Raw genomic sequence first — 16,734 nt, 5'->3', positions numbered from 1 at the left:
CTACACGCTCGCCTCAGGCTGACATGAAGCAAACCTGTGACTCAGCAGGTTAGCTTCACAGAGTATGTTGCCATAGTAACTAGGGGTGTAATGATACATCGATCCACAGCGATACATCGATTCACATCGATACATCGATTCATTGATTAACGATCCAATTACATCGATGCAAAATGAAAACATCGATCCATATCGTCATCTTAAAGATACACCTTTGTTTTGAAATTCACATAGCACGTCTGTGTCACCATTTTAGTGAACAGGTCTATTTTTATTATTTTTTGTTACAGAAGAATACTGTTTTTTATTTAAATGCCTGATAGCTGGAAGAGCTCAGAAATAAAATGGTCAAATCATATTCTCGTTGTTTTTGTGAGTTGATGTAAATGATTGTGTTTGATGGGCATATGATATTGCATCATATTAATCACAGGCTCCTGAATCGAATCGAATCGAAATCGTATCATGACAGACTTTGTGATATCGGCAAACATTGTATCGTCATCCAAAGAAATCGATATAATATCGTATCGTGATGAAGCTGGTGATTTACACCCCTAATAGTAACTGACTCAGGGTTACATTGAGCTGGCTTTGTGAAACAGAAAACTCAGAGTTTGATCTCAGGCCCAACAAACTCAGAGTTTGATCTCAGGCTCAACAAACTCAGAGTTTGATCTCAGGCTCAAAAAACTCAGAGTTTTCACTGATCCTGTTTTCTGAAATAGGACTCTGAACAACACACCTGTACACACACTGTTCATAACTGTTAACCTGCTGACTTGTTCTGGTTTCCATGGTAACAGTATGTTTCTCTCTGTGGCTCAGGTGTCATCTGTGCGTCAGGAGGAAGTGAAGGTGTCAGCAGAGGATGTGAACAAGATCCTGAGCGATGTCCAGCTGATGAAGGGGAAACAGGAAACCATTGACTCGAGGATTATCACCATGAAACAGTGAGAACACAGCTCAGTCAGCAGTCAGCAGGGTCTGTGGAGCTGGTCCAGCCGTCAGCAGTGTCCTCACTACATTCAGTGTCCCTGTTTGTGTGTTTCAGTGAGAACGAGGCTCTGTGGAGAGAAGTGGCCAGTCTGAGACAGAAACACGCTCAGCAACAGAAGGTCGTCAACAAGGTAATCAGTACACCAATACACTGATACACCCACTCATTATGTTAGCATATTAGCATCTTCATCTTAGCCTCTATCTGAGCCAGTTACAACAATGATGATGATGATGATGATAATGAAGTGTCTGTGTCCACAGTTGATCCAGTTCCTGGTGTCTCTGGTTCAGTCCAACAGGATGTTGGGAGTCAAGAGAAAACTGTACGTTTACTACACAATGTATTTACATATATACTGTAAGCCAGTAGTTAGCATACTGTTAGCATAGTGTTAGCGTACTGTTAGCATACTGTTAGCCAACAGTCAGCATATTGTAGGTATACTGTTAGCGTACTGTTAGCCATCAGTTAGCATACTGTTAGCGCATTGTTAGCATACTGTTAGCCAACAGTCAGCATATTGTAAGCATACTGTTAGCGTACTGTTAGCAAACAGTTAGCATACTGTTAGCCAACAGTTAACATATTGTTAGCAAACAGTTAGTATATTGTTAGCATACTGTTAGCATATCGTTAGCATACTGTTATCATACTGTTAGTGTACTGTTAGCATACAGTTAGCATGCTGTAGTACAATAAAATAATCTAAACTAAGCACAAAAAGTAGGGAAATGTGTGTTTGGTAGATTATTTATTTGTTGTAACGAAGCTTCTTGTCAATAATATTGGGGGCAGCAGTAACTCAGTCCATAGGGACTTGGGTTGGGCACCGGAGGGTTGCCTGTTCAAGTCCCCGTCCGGACCAAAATATGGAGCGTGGACTGGTAGCTGGAGAGGTGCCAGTTCACCTCCTGGGCACTGCCGAGGTGCCCCTGAGCAAGGCACTGAACCCCCCAACCGCTTGGAGCGCCTGTCATGGGCAGCCCACTCTGACATCTCTCCACTTAGTGCATGTATAGGTCCAGTTTGTGCATGTGTGTGTTCGGACCTGTGTGTAATTGACAACAGAGTGAAAAATTGAATTTTATATATGGGGATTAATAAAGTATATAAAATGATTAAAAAAAAAATTAAATCTTATACAGTTGGAAAGCCTGTTTATTTCCCTTTAAAATGGTGCCACATTTGTAAGGAGCATGCATTTGTGGGGTGAGCAGCAGAGCTGAGTATGTGGGTTGCACCCATGAAAAATTTGCTGAATCTTCTCTGCCAATGCCAAACAGCTTTTATTTGCTGTTGTTATTGACTCTTATTTTGAGCATACAGCCAATCTCCGGTCTCATAGGGCTGCCAGGAGGCCTGCCACCGCTGCCCTTCACCGTCAGGCCCGTTTGCGGTTGTGTCGGCAACACGTGCACTGGAACCTGAACATGTGGAGGAACGTTATGTTGAGCGATGTAGGCAGAATTAAATTACCATTAAATCAAACTGGTTTCTTACTGGTTTTAGACTGTTTTAGTCTGCAGAATCTTCATTTGTTAAATGAATAAATTGTTCAATTGCCAATATATCTTGAGTCTTCAGACTTCAATCATCAAATCCACCAAACAAGAGTCAACAGCAAAAAAAAAGAAGCTGTTTGGCATTGGCAGAGAAGATTTGGCAAATTTTTCATGGGTGCAACCCACGTACTCAGCTCTGCTGCTCATCCCACAAATGCATGTTTCTTACAAATGTGGCACCATTTAAAATGGGAATAAACAGGCTTTCCAACGGTATAAGATTTATTGACAAGAGGCTTCGTTACAACAAAGAAATAATCTACCAACGCTTAGTTTAGAATTAATAATCAAAATGATCTATAAGAAAACACCAGTTGTGGTTCAGTGTGTCTCAGCAGCTCTCTGTCTCTGTCTGTCTTTGTCTCTGTCTCTGTCTGTCTCTGTCTCTGTCTCTGTTTCTGTCTCTGTCTCTGTCTGTCTCTGTCTCTGTCTGTCTTTGTCTCTGTCTCTGTCTGTCTCTCTGTCTCTGACTGTCTCTGTCTCTCTGTCTGTCTCTGTCTGTTTCTGACTCTATCTCTGTCTCTGTCCCTGTCTGTCTCTGTCTCTCTCTCTGTCTGTTTCTGACTCTATCTCTGTCTCTGTCTCTCTCTCTGTCTCATTGTGTCATATGGATTACTGTTAATTTATTATGCTGATCTGTTCTGTACGACATCTATTGCACGTCTGTCCGTCCTGGAAGAGGGATCCCTCCTCAGTTGCTCTTCCTGAGGTTTCTACCGTTTTTTCTCCGTTAAAGGTCTTTTTTTGGGGAGTTTTTCCTGATCAGCTGTGAGGGTCCTAAGGACAGAGGGATGTCGTATGCTGTAAAGCCCTGTGAGGCAAATTGTGATTTGTGATATTGGGCGTTATAAATAAAATTGATTGATTGATTGATTGATGGTCTCTGTCTCTGTCTCTGTCTCTCTCTCTCTGCAGACCTCTGATGCTCAATGACTCTAGCTCCGCCCACTCCATGCCCAAATACAGTCGACCGCTCTCATTGGAGCACATGCAGGTAACATGTGTCTGACTCACCTGTCCACGTCCATGTTGACACCTGAGCAGGTATGAAGTGTGTGTGTGTGTGTGTGTTTTCAGGCTGCAGCCAGTCTGTTCTCCGCAGACGCTGCGCTGACCTCTGGACCAATCATCTCTGACATCACAGACCTGACCACGCCCCCAGCTGACAGTGTCATCAGTGATTGGACGGATGCAGGGTGAGATCCAATTTCCCATGTAGTCAGTGTTTTTTTACTTTATCATATTCTAAAGTTCGTACAGTGACAAAGACTGAGCTCATGACATCATCAGGAGAAGGTCAAGATGAAGGACGGGAGCGATCCAATGTCTGATGAAGGTTAATGTCTGATGAAGGTCACTGTCTGAAGAAGGTCATGGTTTGATGAAGGTCACTATCTAATGAAGATCACTGTCTGATGAAGGTCACTATCTAATGAAGATCACTGTCTGATGAAGGTCATGGTTTGATGAAGGTCACCATCTGATGAAAGTCACCATCTGAAGGTGAAGGTAACCCTTTGATGGTCACTGTCTGATGAAGGTCACCATGTGATGAAGGTCATGGTTTTATGAAGGTCACCAACTGCTTAATGTCAGTCTGATAAAGGTCATCGTCTGATGATGGTCACTGTCTGAAGGTCACTAACTGCTTAAGGATACTATCTGATGAAAGTCACAGTGATGAAGGTCACCATCTGATGAAGATCTCTGTCTAATGAAGGTCACAGTCTGATGATCACTTTTTGATGAAGACCACAGTCTGACGAAGGTTACCGTCTGATGAAGGTCTCCGTCTGATGGTCACCATCTGATAAAGGACACTGTCTGATGAAGGTCACCATCTGATGAAGGTTGCCGTTCGATTGTCATCGTCTGATGAAGGTCATAGTTTGATAAAGGTCACTAACTGCTTAAGGTCACTGTCTGACAAAGGTCATCATTTGATGTAGGTCACCAACTGCTTAAGGCACTGTCTGATGAAGGTCACCATCAGATGAAGGTCACCGTCTGATGAAGGTCACCATCTGATGAAAGTTGCCGTTCGATTGTCACCATCTGATGAAGGTCATAGTTTGATGAAGGTCACCAACTGCTTAAGGTCACTATCTGATGAAGGTCACTATCTTTTGAAGGTTATTATCTGATGAAGGTCACTGGCTGATGAAGGTCACTGTCTGATGAACGTCACTATTTGACAGAGGTCACATCACTGACCGCTAACAGGGACATCTTCATTGTCAGTCTGTAAAGGGCGTTACCTACAGGTCATGGTCATGTGACGCAGTGCTGAGCAAACAGCCAATCACAATGCAGAACTTACACTGACTGTAATTTCTGCAGAGGTAACAGGAAGTGAAATCATCCTGTTTCCTGTCTGACAGCTAATCATCTTCTGTTCCTCCTGCAGAGACAGTCAATCAGTGAATGTCAAAGAGGAGCCCTCCAGTCCTGAGGTGGAGGTGTGTCCTGTTCTGGAGGGTGTGACTACACCAGTGGACACGCCTCTCTCCCCCACCACTTTCATCAACTCCATCCTACAGGACAACGAGATGCCAATTAACACCTCCACCCCCACCACACCTCCAACAGGTAACACCACACCTCCACCACACCTTCAGCAGGTAACACCACACCTCTACCACACCTCCACCCCACCACACCTCCAACAGGTAACACCACACCTCCACCCCACCACACCTCCAACAGGTAACACCACACCTCCACCAGGTAACACCGCATCCCCAGCAGGTAACACCACACCTCCACCAGTTAACACCACACCTCCAGTAGTTAACACCACACCTCTACCACACCGCCACCCCCACCATATCTCCACCAGGTAACACCACACCTCTACCAGGTAACACCACACCTCCACCATACCTCCACCCCCACCACACCTCCACCAGGTGACACCACACCTTCAACTGATAACTCCACATCCCCACCAGGTAACACCACACCCCCACCAGGTAACACCACACCTCCAACTGGTAATACCACACTTCCAGGTAACACCACACCTCCAACTGGTAATACCACACTTCCACCAGGTAACACCACACATCCACCCCCACGACACCTCCACTAGTTAACACCACACCTCTACCACACCGCCACCCCCACCATATCTCCACCAGGTAACACCACACCTCCAGTAGTTAACACCACACCTCTACCACACCGCCACCCCCACCATATCTCCACCACCACACCTCTACCACACCGCCACCCCCACCATATCTCCACCAGGTAACACCACACCTCCAGCAGTTAACACCACACCTCTAACTGGTAATACCACACTTCCACCAGGTAACACCACACATCCACACCTCCACCCCACCACATCCCCACCAGTTAACACCACACCTCCAGCAGTTAACACCACACCTCCACCACACTCCCACCCCCACCATATCTCCACCAGGTAACACCACACCTGCAACTGGTAACACCACACCTCCACCCCCACCACACCTCCACCAGGTAACACCACACCTGCAACTGGTAACACCACACCTCCACCAGGTAACAACACAACTCCACCCCCACCACACCTCACCAGGTAACACCATACCTCCAACTGGTAACACCACACCTCCAACAAAATGAATGAATGACTGAAATTATTGATGATTGTCAGCAGATCAACGTCTCCTCTCTGTACTGTCCTCGTCTCGTTGTGTCTCTTTCCTCCAGTAAGTCCCATTGTTGTGATAAGCTCTGCCTCCACCGGGCCACTCCCTGCAGCTCCAGCCAGCCAATCACCTGCGTCCGTTCCCACCTCTAATTCCGCTCCAACCAAACCTCTGCAGAAATGTCAGACCGTTGCCTGTATCGACAGGTAAGTCACCTGTCAGACAACAGTGTCTCCAACATGTCCACAGTGTCCCAACCCTGTCCTGACTGTCCCCGACATGTCCACAGTGTCCTGACCCCGTTCTGACTGTCCCCGACATGTCCACAGTGTTCCGACCCCGTTCTGACTGTCCCCGACATGTCCACAGTGTTCCAACCCCGTTCTGACTGTCCCGACATGTCCTGACTGTCCCCACCATGTCCTGACTGTCCCTAACACGACCTGACTGTCCCCACCATGTCCTGACTGTCCCTAACACGACCTGACTGTCCCCACCGTGTCTTGACTGTCCCCAACACGTCCTGACGACTGTCCCCACCACGTTCTGATTGTCCTCAACATGTCTAGACTGTCCCCAATACGTCCTGATGACTGTCCCCACCACGTCCTGACTGTCCTCAACATGCCCAGGTTGTCCCCAACATGTCTTGACTGTCCCCAACTCGTCCTGACGACTGTCCCGACGACTGTCCCCACCACGTCCTGATTGTCCTCAACATGTCTAGACTGTCCCCAACACGTCCTGACGACTGTCCCCACCACGTCCTGACTGTCCTCAACATGTCTAGACTGTCCCCAACACGTCCTGATGACTGTCCCTACCACGTTCTTATTGTCCTCACCATGTCTAGACTGTCCCCAACACGTCTAGACTAGTGTTGCACGGTATACTGGTACCAACGGTAGACCACGATACTAAACCACCACGGTACATATGATACCAAAATGTTGGAGCACCGTAGTACTACGGTACCTCATGGAACCACTACTGTGAGATAAGTTCAGAGTCCAATCACAAGAGGGTGAGTGTCCATGCGCTGTCCAACAACGGTGTGCGCTGGCCACCTGGCACTCAATATGCTGCTGCAGTGGTTTGTTTTCCAGTGACATGTCAGGTATTAGCTGAGCTATTGAGTATCTTTAAGCAGTGAAAGTTATTATTTATTTCTTTTTACTTGTAGGCTAGATTTGTTTATATATGCTGCAGTGATTTGTTTTCCACAGAGCTCTACGGTGCGAGCATTTTACTCGCATTTACGACTAATTTTTTTTTTTAATTTAATTTTATATACTTTATTAATCCCCGAGGGGAAATTCAATTTTTCACTCTGTTGTCAATTACACACAGGTCCGAACACACACATGCACAAACTGGACCTATACATGCACTAAGTGGAGAGATGTCAGAGTGGGCTGCCCATGACAGGCGCTCTGAGCGGTTGGGGGGTTCGGTGCCTTGCTCAGGGGCACCTCGGCAGTGCCCAGGAGGTGAACTGGCACCTCTCCAGCTACCAGTCCACGCTCCATATTTTTGGTCCGGACGGGGACTTGAACAGGCGACCCTCCGGTTCCCAACCCAAGTCCCTATGGACTGAGCTACTGCCGCCCCAAAACTAGTTTTGTGCGAGCAAAAGAAATCATTTAGGCTGTGTGCGAGTACAGATTTCAACCAGCAGCAGAAATGAAAGGTGAATCCTGCCGGTTGTGGGTTGAACGGGGGTCAGGGACAGGAATACGTATTACTGTCAAATACGGCGGCCATAGTGCTCCGCGGCGCAAGATAACGGCTTACTGGCGACTGAGAAGCCCGGCTCCAGGTCCAATAAGTTTTCGTCGATGTCATGACTGCCCAGAGGTACCTGAGCCGAGGCGTGGCGGCACACAGATATGTGAGCTGTTCACATTTCTCTCTTTGTGGCAGGTAACGGTCCACAAACCTCACCGCACTTAAGGGACTGTTCTTCACTTATTAGGGGAGGAGGGTGGCTGGTTGATTTTTATTTTATTTATTTATTTATTTTATTTTGATCCCCCCTATGTTAATCACTTATTGATGCTGTTTTTGAAGTATGAATAAGTCAATAAATAATTGATTCCATTGAAATATCATTGATGTATTATAGAAAAGTGATTTATCTTTTTATAAATGACAAAAGGTACATCATTTTTGCCATGGTATTGTGATACTACTCAGAACCGTGATAATTTCACTGGTATCGTACCGTGGGTCCCAAATTTGGTACTGTGACAACACTAGTCTAGACTGTCCCCAACACGTCCCGACTGCCCCTAACACGTCCTGACTGTCCCCAACATGTCTTGACAACTGTCCCTACCCTGAATGAATAAGACCCCTGACCTTTACCCTCATGGTTGTCCCTCATTTATTGTCTCTGCATAGTCTTTGTCCCCCTCTTTCATGTCAACCCTCCAGATATGGTCCCAGACCGTACGCATCCAGAATACATTTCACCTGTGACAGAATTTTAAAGGTGTCTTTATTCAAAGGTTGTAGATCATGTTGTTGACGTGTGTGTTCTCAGATGGTAGCTACTTTTGAACATCTCAGATGTGTTATTAAACCCCCTGTGCTTCCCTCAGACCCCGCCCCCCTCCCTCTGCAGGTGGATTCTCACCTGACGTTTGGCGCCTCGTGTCAACACGAGCTGACAAGTGAATCAATGAACTTCCATGATCCTTATCATTTGAAATATGAGTCACTTTTCCAGGATCAGTCTGGTGATGTGTTTCTTCTTGTCGGTGTGTTCAGACTCAAACCACATCAGTGAGCTGCCGCCCCACGTCTCTGGTCACGTTTCTCTGTTAACCATCATCTAATCACATGTATCACATCCAGACGTTGCCTCATTCCCTCTTCCTGACCTTACAGTTCTCATACTCATAGAACTGAGGTTACATGCAGTAAATACTGTAGAACTGAGGTGATGTTCAGTAACTACTGTAGAACCGAGGTTACGTCCAGTAACTACTGTAGAACTGAGGTTATGTCCAGTAACTACTGTAGAACTGATGTTATGTTGAGTAACCACTGTAGAACTGAGGTTACATCCAGTAACCACCGTAGATTTGAGGTTATGTCCAGTAACTGCTGTAGAACTGAGGTTATGTTCAGTAACTGTTGTAGAACTGAGGTTATGTTCAGTAACTGTTGTAGAGCTGAGGTTATGTCCAGTAACTGCCATAGAGCTGCGGTTATGTCCAGTAACTGCCATAGAGCTGCGGTTATGTCCAGTAACTGCCATAGAGCTGCGGTTATGTCCAGTAACTGCTGTAGCACTGCGGTTATATAGTAAAGCATATATACACAGTAAAGGTTAGTGTATATATATATATATATATATATATATATATATATAGTTACGGCCAGTAACTACTGTGACTTGTATCAAAAAGACTGTCCCAAACGCAACCTATCGGTTGTCCCAACATGTCAAGACAACTGTCCCAAACATGTCTTAACAACTGTCCCAACATGTCCAGACGACTGTCCCCAACACGTCCACGTGTTTAACACCTGCTGCGTATTGTCAGACTCATGGTCCGCTCATTCAGTCGAGCAACTCCAGTCTCTGTTGATTGGTTATTACTCCTGACATGTGACCAATCAGAACCTTCAGTAAGCGGGACACTGTATAAGACAGGAAGTAGAGTGTCCCTTAGTTCATTTGTTATGACTGATGACCTCATCACCACATTAGTCTCACATGATCATAGTGTTGTTATAATGTGGTCTCTTTCATAGACTATCATAGACTCTGATGTCCGTCTTCAGCAGGAACCAATGCCCTGGACAGGAAGTGGACTGACACGTGGTGGTTTAAGTCTGAACCTGAGATTTAATGACAAGAAGAAAAACACCAGACTGACGCTGTGACTTTAAACCATGTGTCCGTCTCTGTGTCTCAGGTCTGAACTGTCCAGTCACGTCGACAGTATCGACAGCAGTCTAGAAAACCTGCAGAGCATCCTGAACACGCAAGCCTTCACCTTCGACACGTCTCCGCTCATGGAGGTCAGTCTGCCGGTGACGTCACGCTATGGTCTGTACAAACACGTGTCAGGCAGTTTATATTCATTCAGTGTCTCTGTCTCTGTCCAGTTCTTCAGTACCTCCTGTCCCTCCGGAGACTTTGACCTTGACAGTCTGGACTCTGTGAGTGTGACACCTGATTTTTCTTATTTCCTTATTTCTGACTGATTTTCACAATAAGAGCAGGTGATTCAACTCCTTAAGGTCCAGTACAGGCTGCTGTTGCTCTACTTCCTGCCTGAAGGATCTAGAACCCATGGTAGTCTGAGGGCTCTAGAACCCATGGCAGTCTGAAGGATCTAGAACCCATGGCAGTCTGAAGGATCTAGAACCCATGGTGGTCTGAAGGATCTAGAATCCATGGAAGTCTGAAGGATCTAGATCCCATGGTAGTCTGAAGGATCTTAAAACCCATGGTGTATAAAAGGCTCTAAAACCCATGGCAGTCGGAAGGATCTCGAACTCATGGTGTATAAAAGGCTCTAAAACCCATGGTCATCTGAAGGATCTAGAACCCATGGCGGTCTGAAGGATCTAAAACGCATGGTAGTCTGAAGGATCTACAGAAAATGGTGGCCTGAAGGATGAAGAACCCATGGTGGTCTGAAGTATCTAGAATCCATGGTAGTCTGAAGGATGTAGAAACCATGGTGGTCTGAAGAATCTAGAATCCATGGTAGTCTGAAGGATCTAGGACCCATGGTGGTCTGAAAGGTTTCGGACCCAAGGTGGTCTGAAGGATCAAGAGCCCTAGTAGTCTGAAGGATCTAGAAGCCATGGTGGTCTGAAGGATCTAGAACCCATGTTAGTCAGAAGGAAGTAGACCCCGGGGTAGTCTGAAGGCTTTAGAACCCATGGTAGTCTAAAGGATGTAGAAACCATTATTGTTTAAAGAATCTAGATCCCATGGTGGTTTTAAGGATCTCGAGAACCCATGGTGGTCTGAAAAATCAAGAATCCATGGTGGCCTGCAGGATCTAGAACCCATGGTAGTCTAAAGGAGCTAGAATCCATGGCAGTCAAAAGGAGCTATAATCCATGGTGGCTCAAAGGATCTAGAACCCATGGTGGTCTGAAGGATCTAGAACCCATGGTTGTCTGAAGGATGTAGAAGTCATGGCAGGCTGAAGGATCTAGAACCCATGGTGGTCTGAAGGATCTAGAATCCACTGTGGCCTGAAGGGTCTAGAACTCTTGGTGGTCTGAAGGACCTAGAACTTATGGTAGTCTAAAGGATCTAGATCCTATGGTGGTTTAAAGGATCTAGAACCCATGGTTCTCGATCCCTCAAACCGCCATGTGTTCTAGATCTGTCAGACCACCATGGACCATCGAGAACCCATGGTGGTCTGAAGGTTTTAGAACCCATGTAAGTCTGAAAGAAGTAGACCCGTGGTAGTGTGACGGCTTTAGAACCCATGGCATTCTGAAGAATTTAGAATCTATGCTCGTCTGAAGGATCTAGAACCCACAGTGGTCTGAAGGATCTAGAACCCATGGTGATTTGAAGGATCTAGAACCCATGGTAGTCTGAAGGATCTAGAGCACATGGTGGTCTGAAGCATCTAGAACCCATGGTGGTTTGAAGAAACTAGAACACATGATGGTCTGAAGGATGTATAATCCATGGTGATCTGAAAGGTCTAGGACCCATGGTGGTCTGAAGGATGTATAACCCATGGTGGTCTGAAGGAGCTAGAACCCATGGTAGTTTGAAGGATTTAGAACCCATGGTGGTCTGAAGGATCTAGAGCCCCTGGTGGTTTGAAGAGTCTAGAACCCATGGTGGCCTGAAGGATCTGGAACTCATGGTGGTGTGAAGGATCTAAAATCCATGGTAGTCTGAAGGATGTAGAAGCCATGGTGGTCTGAAGGATTTAGATCCCATAGTGGTCTGAAGGATGTAGAAGCCATGGTGGTCTAAAGGATCTAGAACACATGGTGGTCTGAAGGATCTAGAACCCATGGTGGTCTGAAGGATCTAGAACACATGGTCGTTTGAAGGATCTAGAACACATGGTGGTAAGGTAAAGGTAAAGTTCCACTGTTTGTCTGATGTTGAGTGCCAAGCAGGGAGGCAATGGGTCCAATTTTTATAGTCTTTGGTATGACCCGGTCAGGGATCAAACCCATGACCTCCCAGTCTCAGGGTGGACACTCTATCACTTGGCCACTGAGCTGGTTTGAAGGGTCTAGAACCCATGTTAGCCTGAAGGAGTTAGAACCCATGGTGGTGTGAAGGATCTAGAATCCATGGTAGTCTGAATGATGTAGAAGCCACGGTGGTCTGAAGGATTTAGAACCTTAGTTGGTCTGAATACATGTATGAACATGTTTGTTTTCTTTTTTTGTTTTAAAGATATTTTTTCGGGCATTTTTAAGCTTTTAATTGATAGGACAGATGAGTGTGAAAGGGGGAGAGAGGGAGGGAGTGACATGCAGCAAAGGGCTACAGGCCGGAGTCGAACCCGGGCCGCTGCGGCAACAGCCTTGTACATGGGGCGCCTGCTCTACCACTAAACCAGCGACGCCCCTTGTTTTCTAAATTCCACCTGTTGGCGTGTTGATGATGATGATGTTACATGTGTGACCGTGATGTCACTGTTTCAGCTGCTGTCTGAAGACGTTCCCAATGGAGATGACGGAAACACAAATGCCACCAACGCAGGTAACACACACACACACACACACACACACACACTAGGGCTGTCAAAAAAAAAAAAAANGGGAGACATACAGGGAGAGTGTTGCACCTGCTGCCTCCCTGCCTACCCTTTCTGAAGAAGAGATGAAACGTTACCAGAATGAGACACCACTACGAGCCGACCAAGATCCACTCTGGTGGTGGAAAACTACGCACTGAAGTATCCAAACATTGCTCAGATAGCGAGGCAGAAGTTGGTCATACCTGGCACTTCAGTGAGGTCAGAACGGGTGTTTTCATCCGAGTGTCACGTTCATATTGCGCCAGCAATAAGCATTTTATTTAAAAAATAAAAATAATAATAATAATAAATTAGAATATTATTCGAACTCAATTTCATGGTGTTTTTGACAGCCCTAACACACACACACACACACACACACACACACACACACACACTCATCCTTCACTTCCTGTGAGGACCCTGACTTCTTGTCGTCATGGTGACTTTCTGCTCCTCTGATTGGTCCAGGGAAGCAGCTGGTGCAGTATACTGCCACACCGGCGCTGATGTCCGAACCAGCAGGCTCAGGTGAGGGCGGGGCCGACCTGCCCTCCCTGCTGGAGCTGGAGGCGGAGCCTTTCTTCGGCTCTGAACTGCCCACTGACGACCCCGATGCCGCTCTGCTAAGCCACACCCATCTGAACTCTGATCTCTGACATCACTGGGAGGGGGCGGGGCGTGGAATGTGACTGAGCAGTGACTCAGCAGCAGCAATAGATGATGATGATGATGATGATGAAGTCAATCGATCAGCTGTAGATCAATCAGTAGATCAAAAGTCATGTTTTTATTCTTCTCTTTCTGTTTTTATTTTATTAGGTCTACATTCTTCTTCGCTGCTTTGAGTAAACGCTGTCCTCAGAGAGCCAGGCTGTGACGTCACAGCCCAGGTGTTCTCTGCACTGTGCATGCTGATGTCTTTGATTTCATGTGTAAAATATAAACAAATAAACAAACATATTTTTGGAGAGTTTATTATTGATGAGTCGTGTTGACTCAGCAGTGACCCCTGTTACCATGGAGATGACCTGGAAGCAGACAGACATGTATTGATCAGCTGTGATGTCATTGATCCACATTAAACACAGTTTGTTTCTTAGTGTCCATCTGAGTCTGTGTTTTGTTTACAGGTCTGATGATGGACCTGTTGCTTGGTTAAAATAAACAACAACAAATAAATACATACAAAACAAACAGCAGCAGGGGTCCATTTCACAAAGCAGGTTTAGTGAAAACTCAGAGTCTGTTTACCCTGAAATGAGGGAAACTCTGTGTTTTCCGTTTCAGAAAGGGAGGTAACCCAAACCAGACAAAGAGGGGTAACTCTAGCCTGTTCCAGAGAGAGAGGTAACTTAAGCTTTCGGTCAGTTACAGACTCTATGAACCTAACCTGGTCGGGACCAGGTTTTTCTCAGTGAACCTCGAGTTTCTCTCTGTCTCCGCCCTCTTTCAGAGCCACACACTCCATCTGATTTCCTCATTCATTCAGTCAGCAGGCGAGTTTTGGCGTAGCCTAGTTCTGCCGTCTGTCATTTAAAAAATCAGAGTCAGTATATTAGAANNTGTGTGTTGCGCTGCGTTTCTTTGCAAATGGAAGTTTTTTGTACAATGTCGGAGACGCTGAGCACTTGAGTAAGGCAACTGTATGCAGGGCGGTCAGAAAGGTGTGCTGGTTTTATGGCATCTGCCTTCTTTCTTCTGCCGCTATACTGTGCGCCATCGCCTGCCTCATCTCCGGCATCTTGGTGGAGTCAACCAGCGCAACCTCAAGCCACTGAGCCAGATAACTCACATGGCAGAGTTCCCGGCCGTCTCACCGGTTTCGACTGGATGTGCGCTGGTAAACACAAGATAAGTGATGAACAAGACTTTCATTCTCCAAGACCTCTTCACCTCACACGCCTTGGATGTACTTTTTCTGACGGAAACCTGGATAAGTGTGGGTGAGTTAGCTGCCTTCACAGAGCTTCTGCCTCCAGATTGTACATTTTTTAATTCACCGAGGACCACTGGTCGTGGTGGAAGAATAGCAACTGTTTTTAACAACAGTTTATACTGCAAGCTCTTGCCTCCAATGTCTTTCTCTTCTTTTGAACTGAGCTTGTTTGAACTGGGCCGGTCGGACCAAGTACTTTGTGCAGTGCTATACCGGCCACCTAAATATAACAGTCATCTTACTAAAGACTTCCGATTTTTTGGCTTGTATCATGACAAACTATGACAGAATTTTATGTGTTGGTGATTGTAACGTGCATGTCTGTTGTCCTTCTAAGCCGCTGGCTAAAGAATTTTTAGATCTGATTGATGATTTTTTTTTAAGATATTTTTTTGGGGGGCATTTTAGCCTTTAATCAACAGGACAGACAAGTGTGAAAGGGGGAGAGAGAGGGGGAGTGACATACAGGAAATGGCCGCAGGCTGGAGTTGAACCCGGGGCCCTGCAGCAGCAGCCTTGTACATGGGGCGCCTGCTCTACCACTAAGCCACCAACGCCCCATCTGATTGATGATTTTAACCTTTTACAATATGCTACTGGACTCAGACAAGAACATGGACACACGTTAGACCTTGTTTTATCACACGGTCTGCCCATTTTTAATGTTCGGGTATGTGATGCCGTTTTCTCTGACCACATGCCTGTTTTATTTGATTTTAACTTGCCCTGTCATGGTTTTAAACTGTGCGCTTCCCTGCCGTTTAATAATATCTTCCATCGCTGCTCAGTTTTCTTCTGCTTTTATCAATGCAAATCAGTCTGACACAAGGCCCACTGCTGACCTTGACACTGAGCAACTGACCTCAACTTTTCTTTCCACCTGTGCCGACACTCTTGACACTGTTGTTCCTCTCAAAGCTATGTGCCCCAGACCCAAAACTGAGCCATGGCTTCATGACACCACCCATGCGATCGGGCGCAAGTGCAGGAGAGCTGAGTGCAGGTGGAAGAAAGATGAGCTTCATGTGTCTTATGAAATTCTTAAGGAAAGCTGGAGAAAATATCAGAGAACTGTCAAAGCAGAAAAACAGTATATTTTTCTGATATTATTTCCCAAAATGTGTTCTTTTTAAAACTATTGATTTGATTTTAAATGCTCCCCAATCCACCTGTTTGGAAGCTCCTTCTGAAGTCTGTGAAGATTTTCACCGCGATTTTATTGACAAGGTTGCCACTATCAGAGCCCATATCTCACCCCCCTCTTTTGACCCCTCCATAGCTGTTACTTGCTCAACTGTCTTAAACCAGTTTGAGCCTGTGTCGCTTTTATCTCTCACTAAAATTGTCACTCAACTCAAACCCTCATCCTGTCCCACAGACATTATCCCTCCCTGCTTCTTTAAAGAGGTCTGGGAGACTATTGGACCTAATGTTCAAAAAAATATGAACAGCAGTCTTGCTTCAGGTGTTGTCCCAACATATTTTAAAGAAGCAGTTGTGGAACCCCTCATAAAGAAACCAAATTTTGACATCTGGGTTCTATCTAAATATAGACCTATCTCAAAGCTTCCATTTATTTCGAGAATCTTAGAGAAAACTGTACGTTTACAACTGCAGTCCTTTTTAGAAGTACACGCCAGTATCCTTGAGATTTTTCAGTCTGGTTTTAAAGCTTTTCATGAGTCTGCACTTTTAAGGGTTTTTAACCCTAACCAGAGAGAGACAGAGAGGTAACAAAAGCGTGGACCAATTTTTCCGCATCTTTTCGGGTCAGGATAGGCCTAATTTTCGCAATATTACGCAGATGAAAAAATGCAGTCCGTGAGGTTTG

The 16,734-nt window shown here is 45.8% G+C and overlaps 1 protein-coding gene and 1 long non-coding RNA gene across 2 annotated transcripts in view; one reads left to right on the top strand and one right to left on the bottom strand.

The window, feature by feature from the left end:
- Positions 1-14,071, top strand: part of hsf1 (heat shock transcription factor 1) — a 23,078-nt gene extending 9,007 nt beyond the window's left edge. The window contains exons 2-14 of the mRNA XM_050035177.1: positions 606-643; positions 729-953; positions 1,055-1,130; positions 1,264-1,325; positions 3,481-3,559; positions 3,643-3,761; positions 4,973-5,154; positions 6,268-6,412; positions 8,810-8,881; positions 10,136-10,241; positions 10,329-10,382; positions 12,870-12,927; positions 13,436-14,071. Of these exons, the coding sequence (XP_049891134.1) occupies positions 606-643; positions 729-953; positions 1,055-1,130; positions 1,264-1,325; positions 3,481-3,559; positions 3,643-3,761; positions 4,973-5,154; positions 6,268-6,412; positions 8,810-8,881; positions 10,136-10,241; positions 10,329-10,382; positions 12,870-12,927; positions 13,436-13,623 (1,404 nt within the window). The 3' untranslated portion in view covers positions 13,624-14,071. The remainder of the gene's footprint in view (positions 1-605; positions 644-728; positions 954-1,054; positions 1,131-1,263; positions 1,326-3,480; positions 3,560-3,642; positions 3,762-4,972; positions 5,155-6,267; positions 6,413-8,809; positions 8,882-10,135; positions 10,242-10,328; positions 10,383-12,869; positions 12,928-13,435) is intronic.
- On the bottom strand, positions 5,278-6,261 carry LOC126384200 (uncharacterized). The gene is made up of 3 exons (XR_007569239.1): positions 5,781-6,261; positions 5,589-5,738; positions 5,278-5,549 (listed from the first exon to the last, which is right to left on the bottom strand). It is a non-coding gene; the product is annotated as an uncharacterized LOC126384200 (long non-coding RNA).
- Positions 14,072-16,734: the final 2,663 nt, after the last annotated feature.

The sequence above is a fragment of the Epinephelus moara genome, chromosome 22 (genome assembly GCF_006386435.1).
Source record: "Epinephelus moara isolate mb chromosome 22, YSFRI_EMoa_1.0, whole genome shotgun sequence".
NCBI lineage: Eukaryota > Metazoa > Chordata > Actinopteri > Perciformes > Serranidae > Epinephelus > Epinephelus moara.
The sequence above is the reverse complement of the archived record's forward strand: the minus strand, read 5'-3'. Positions and strand labels throughout refer to the sequence as shown.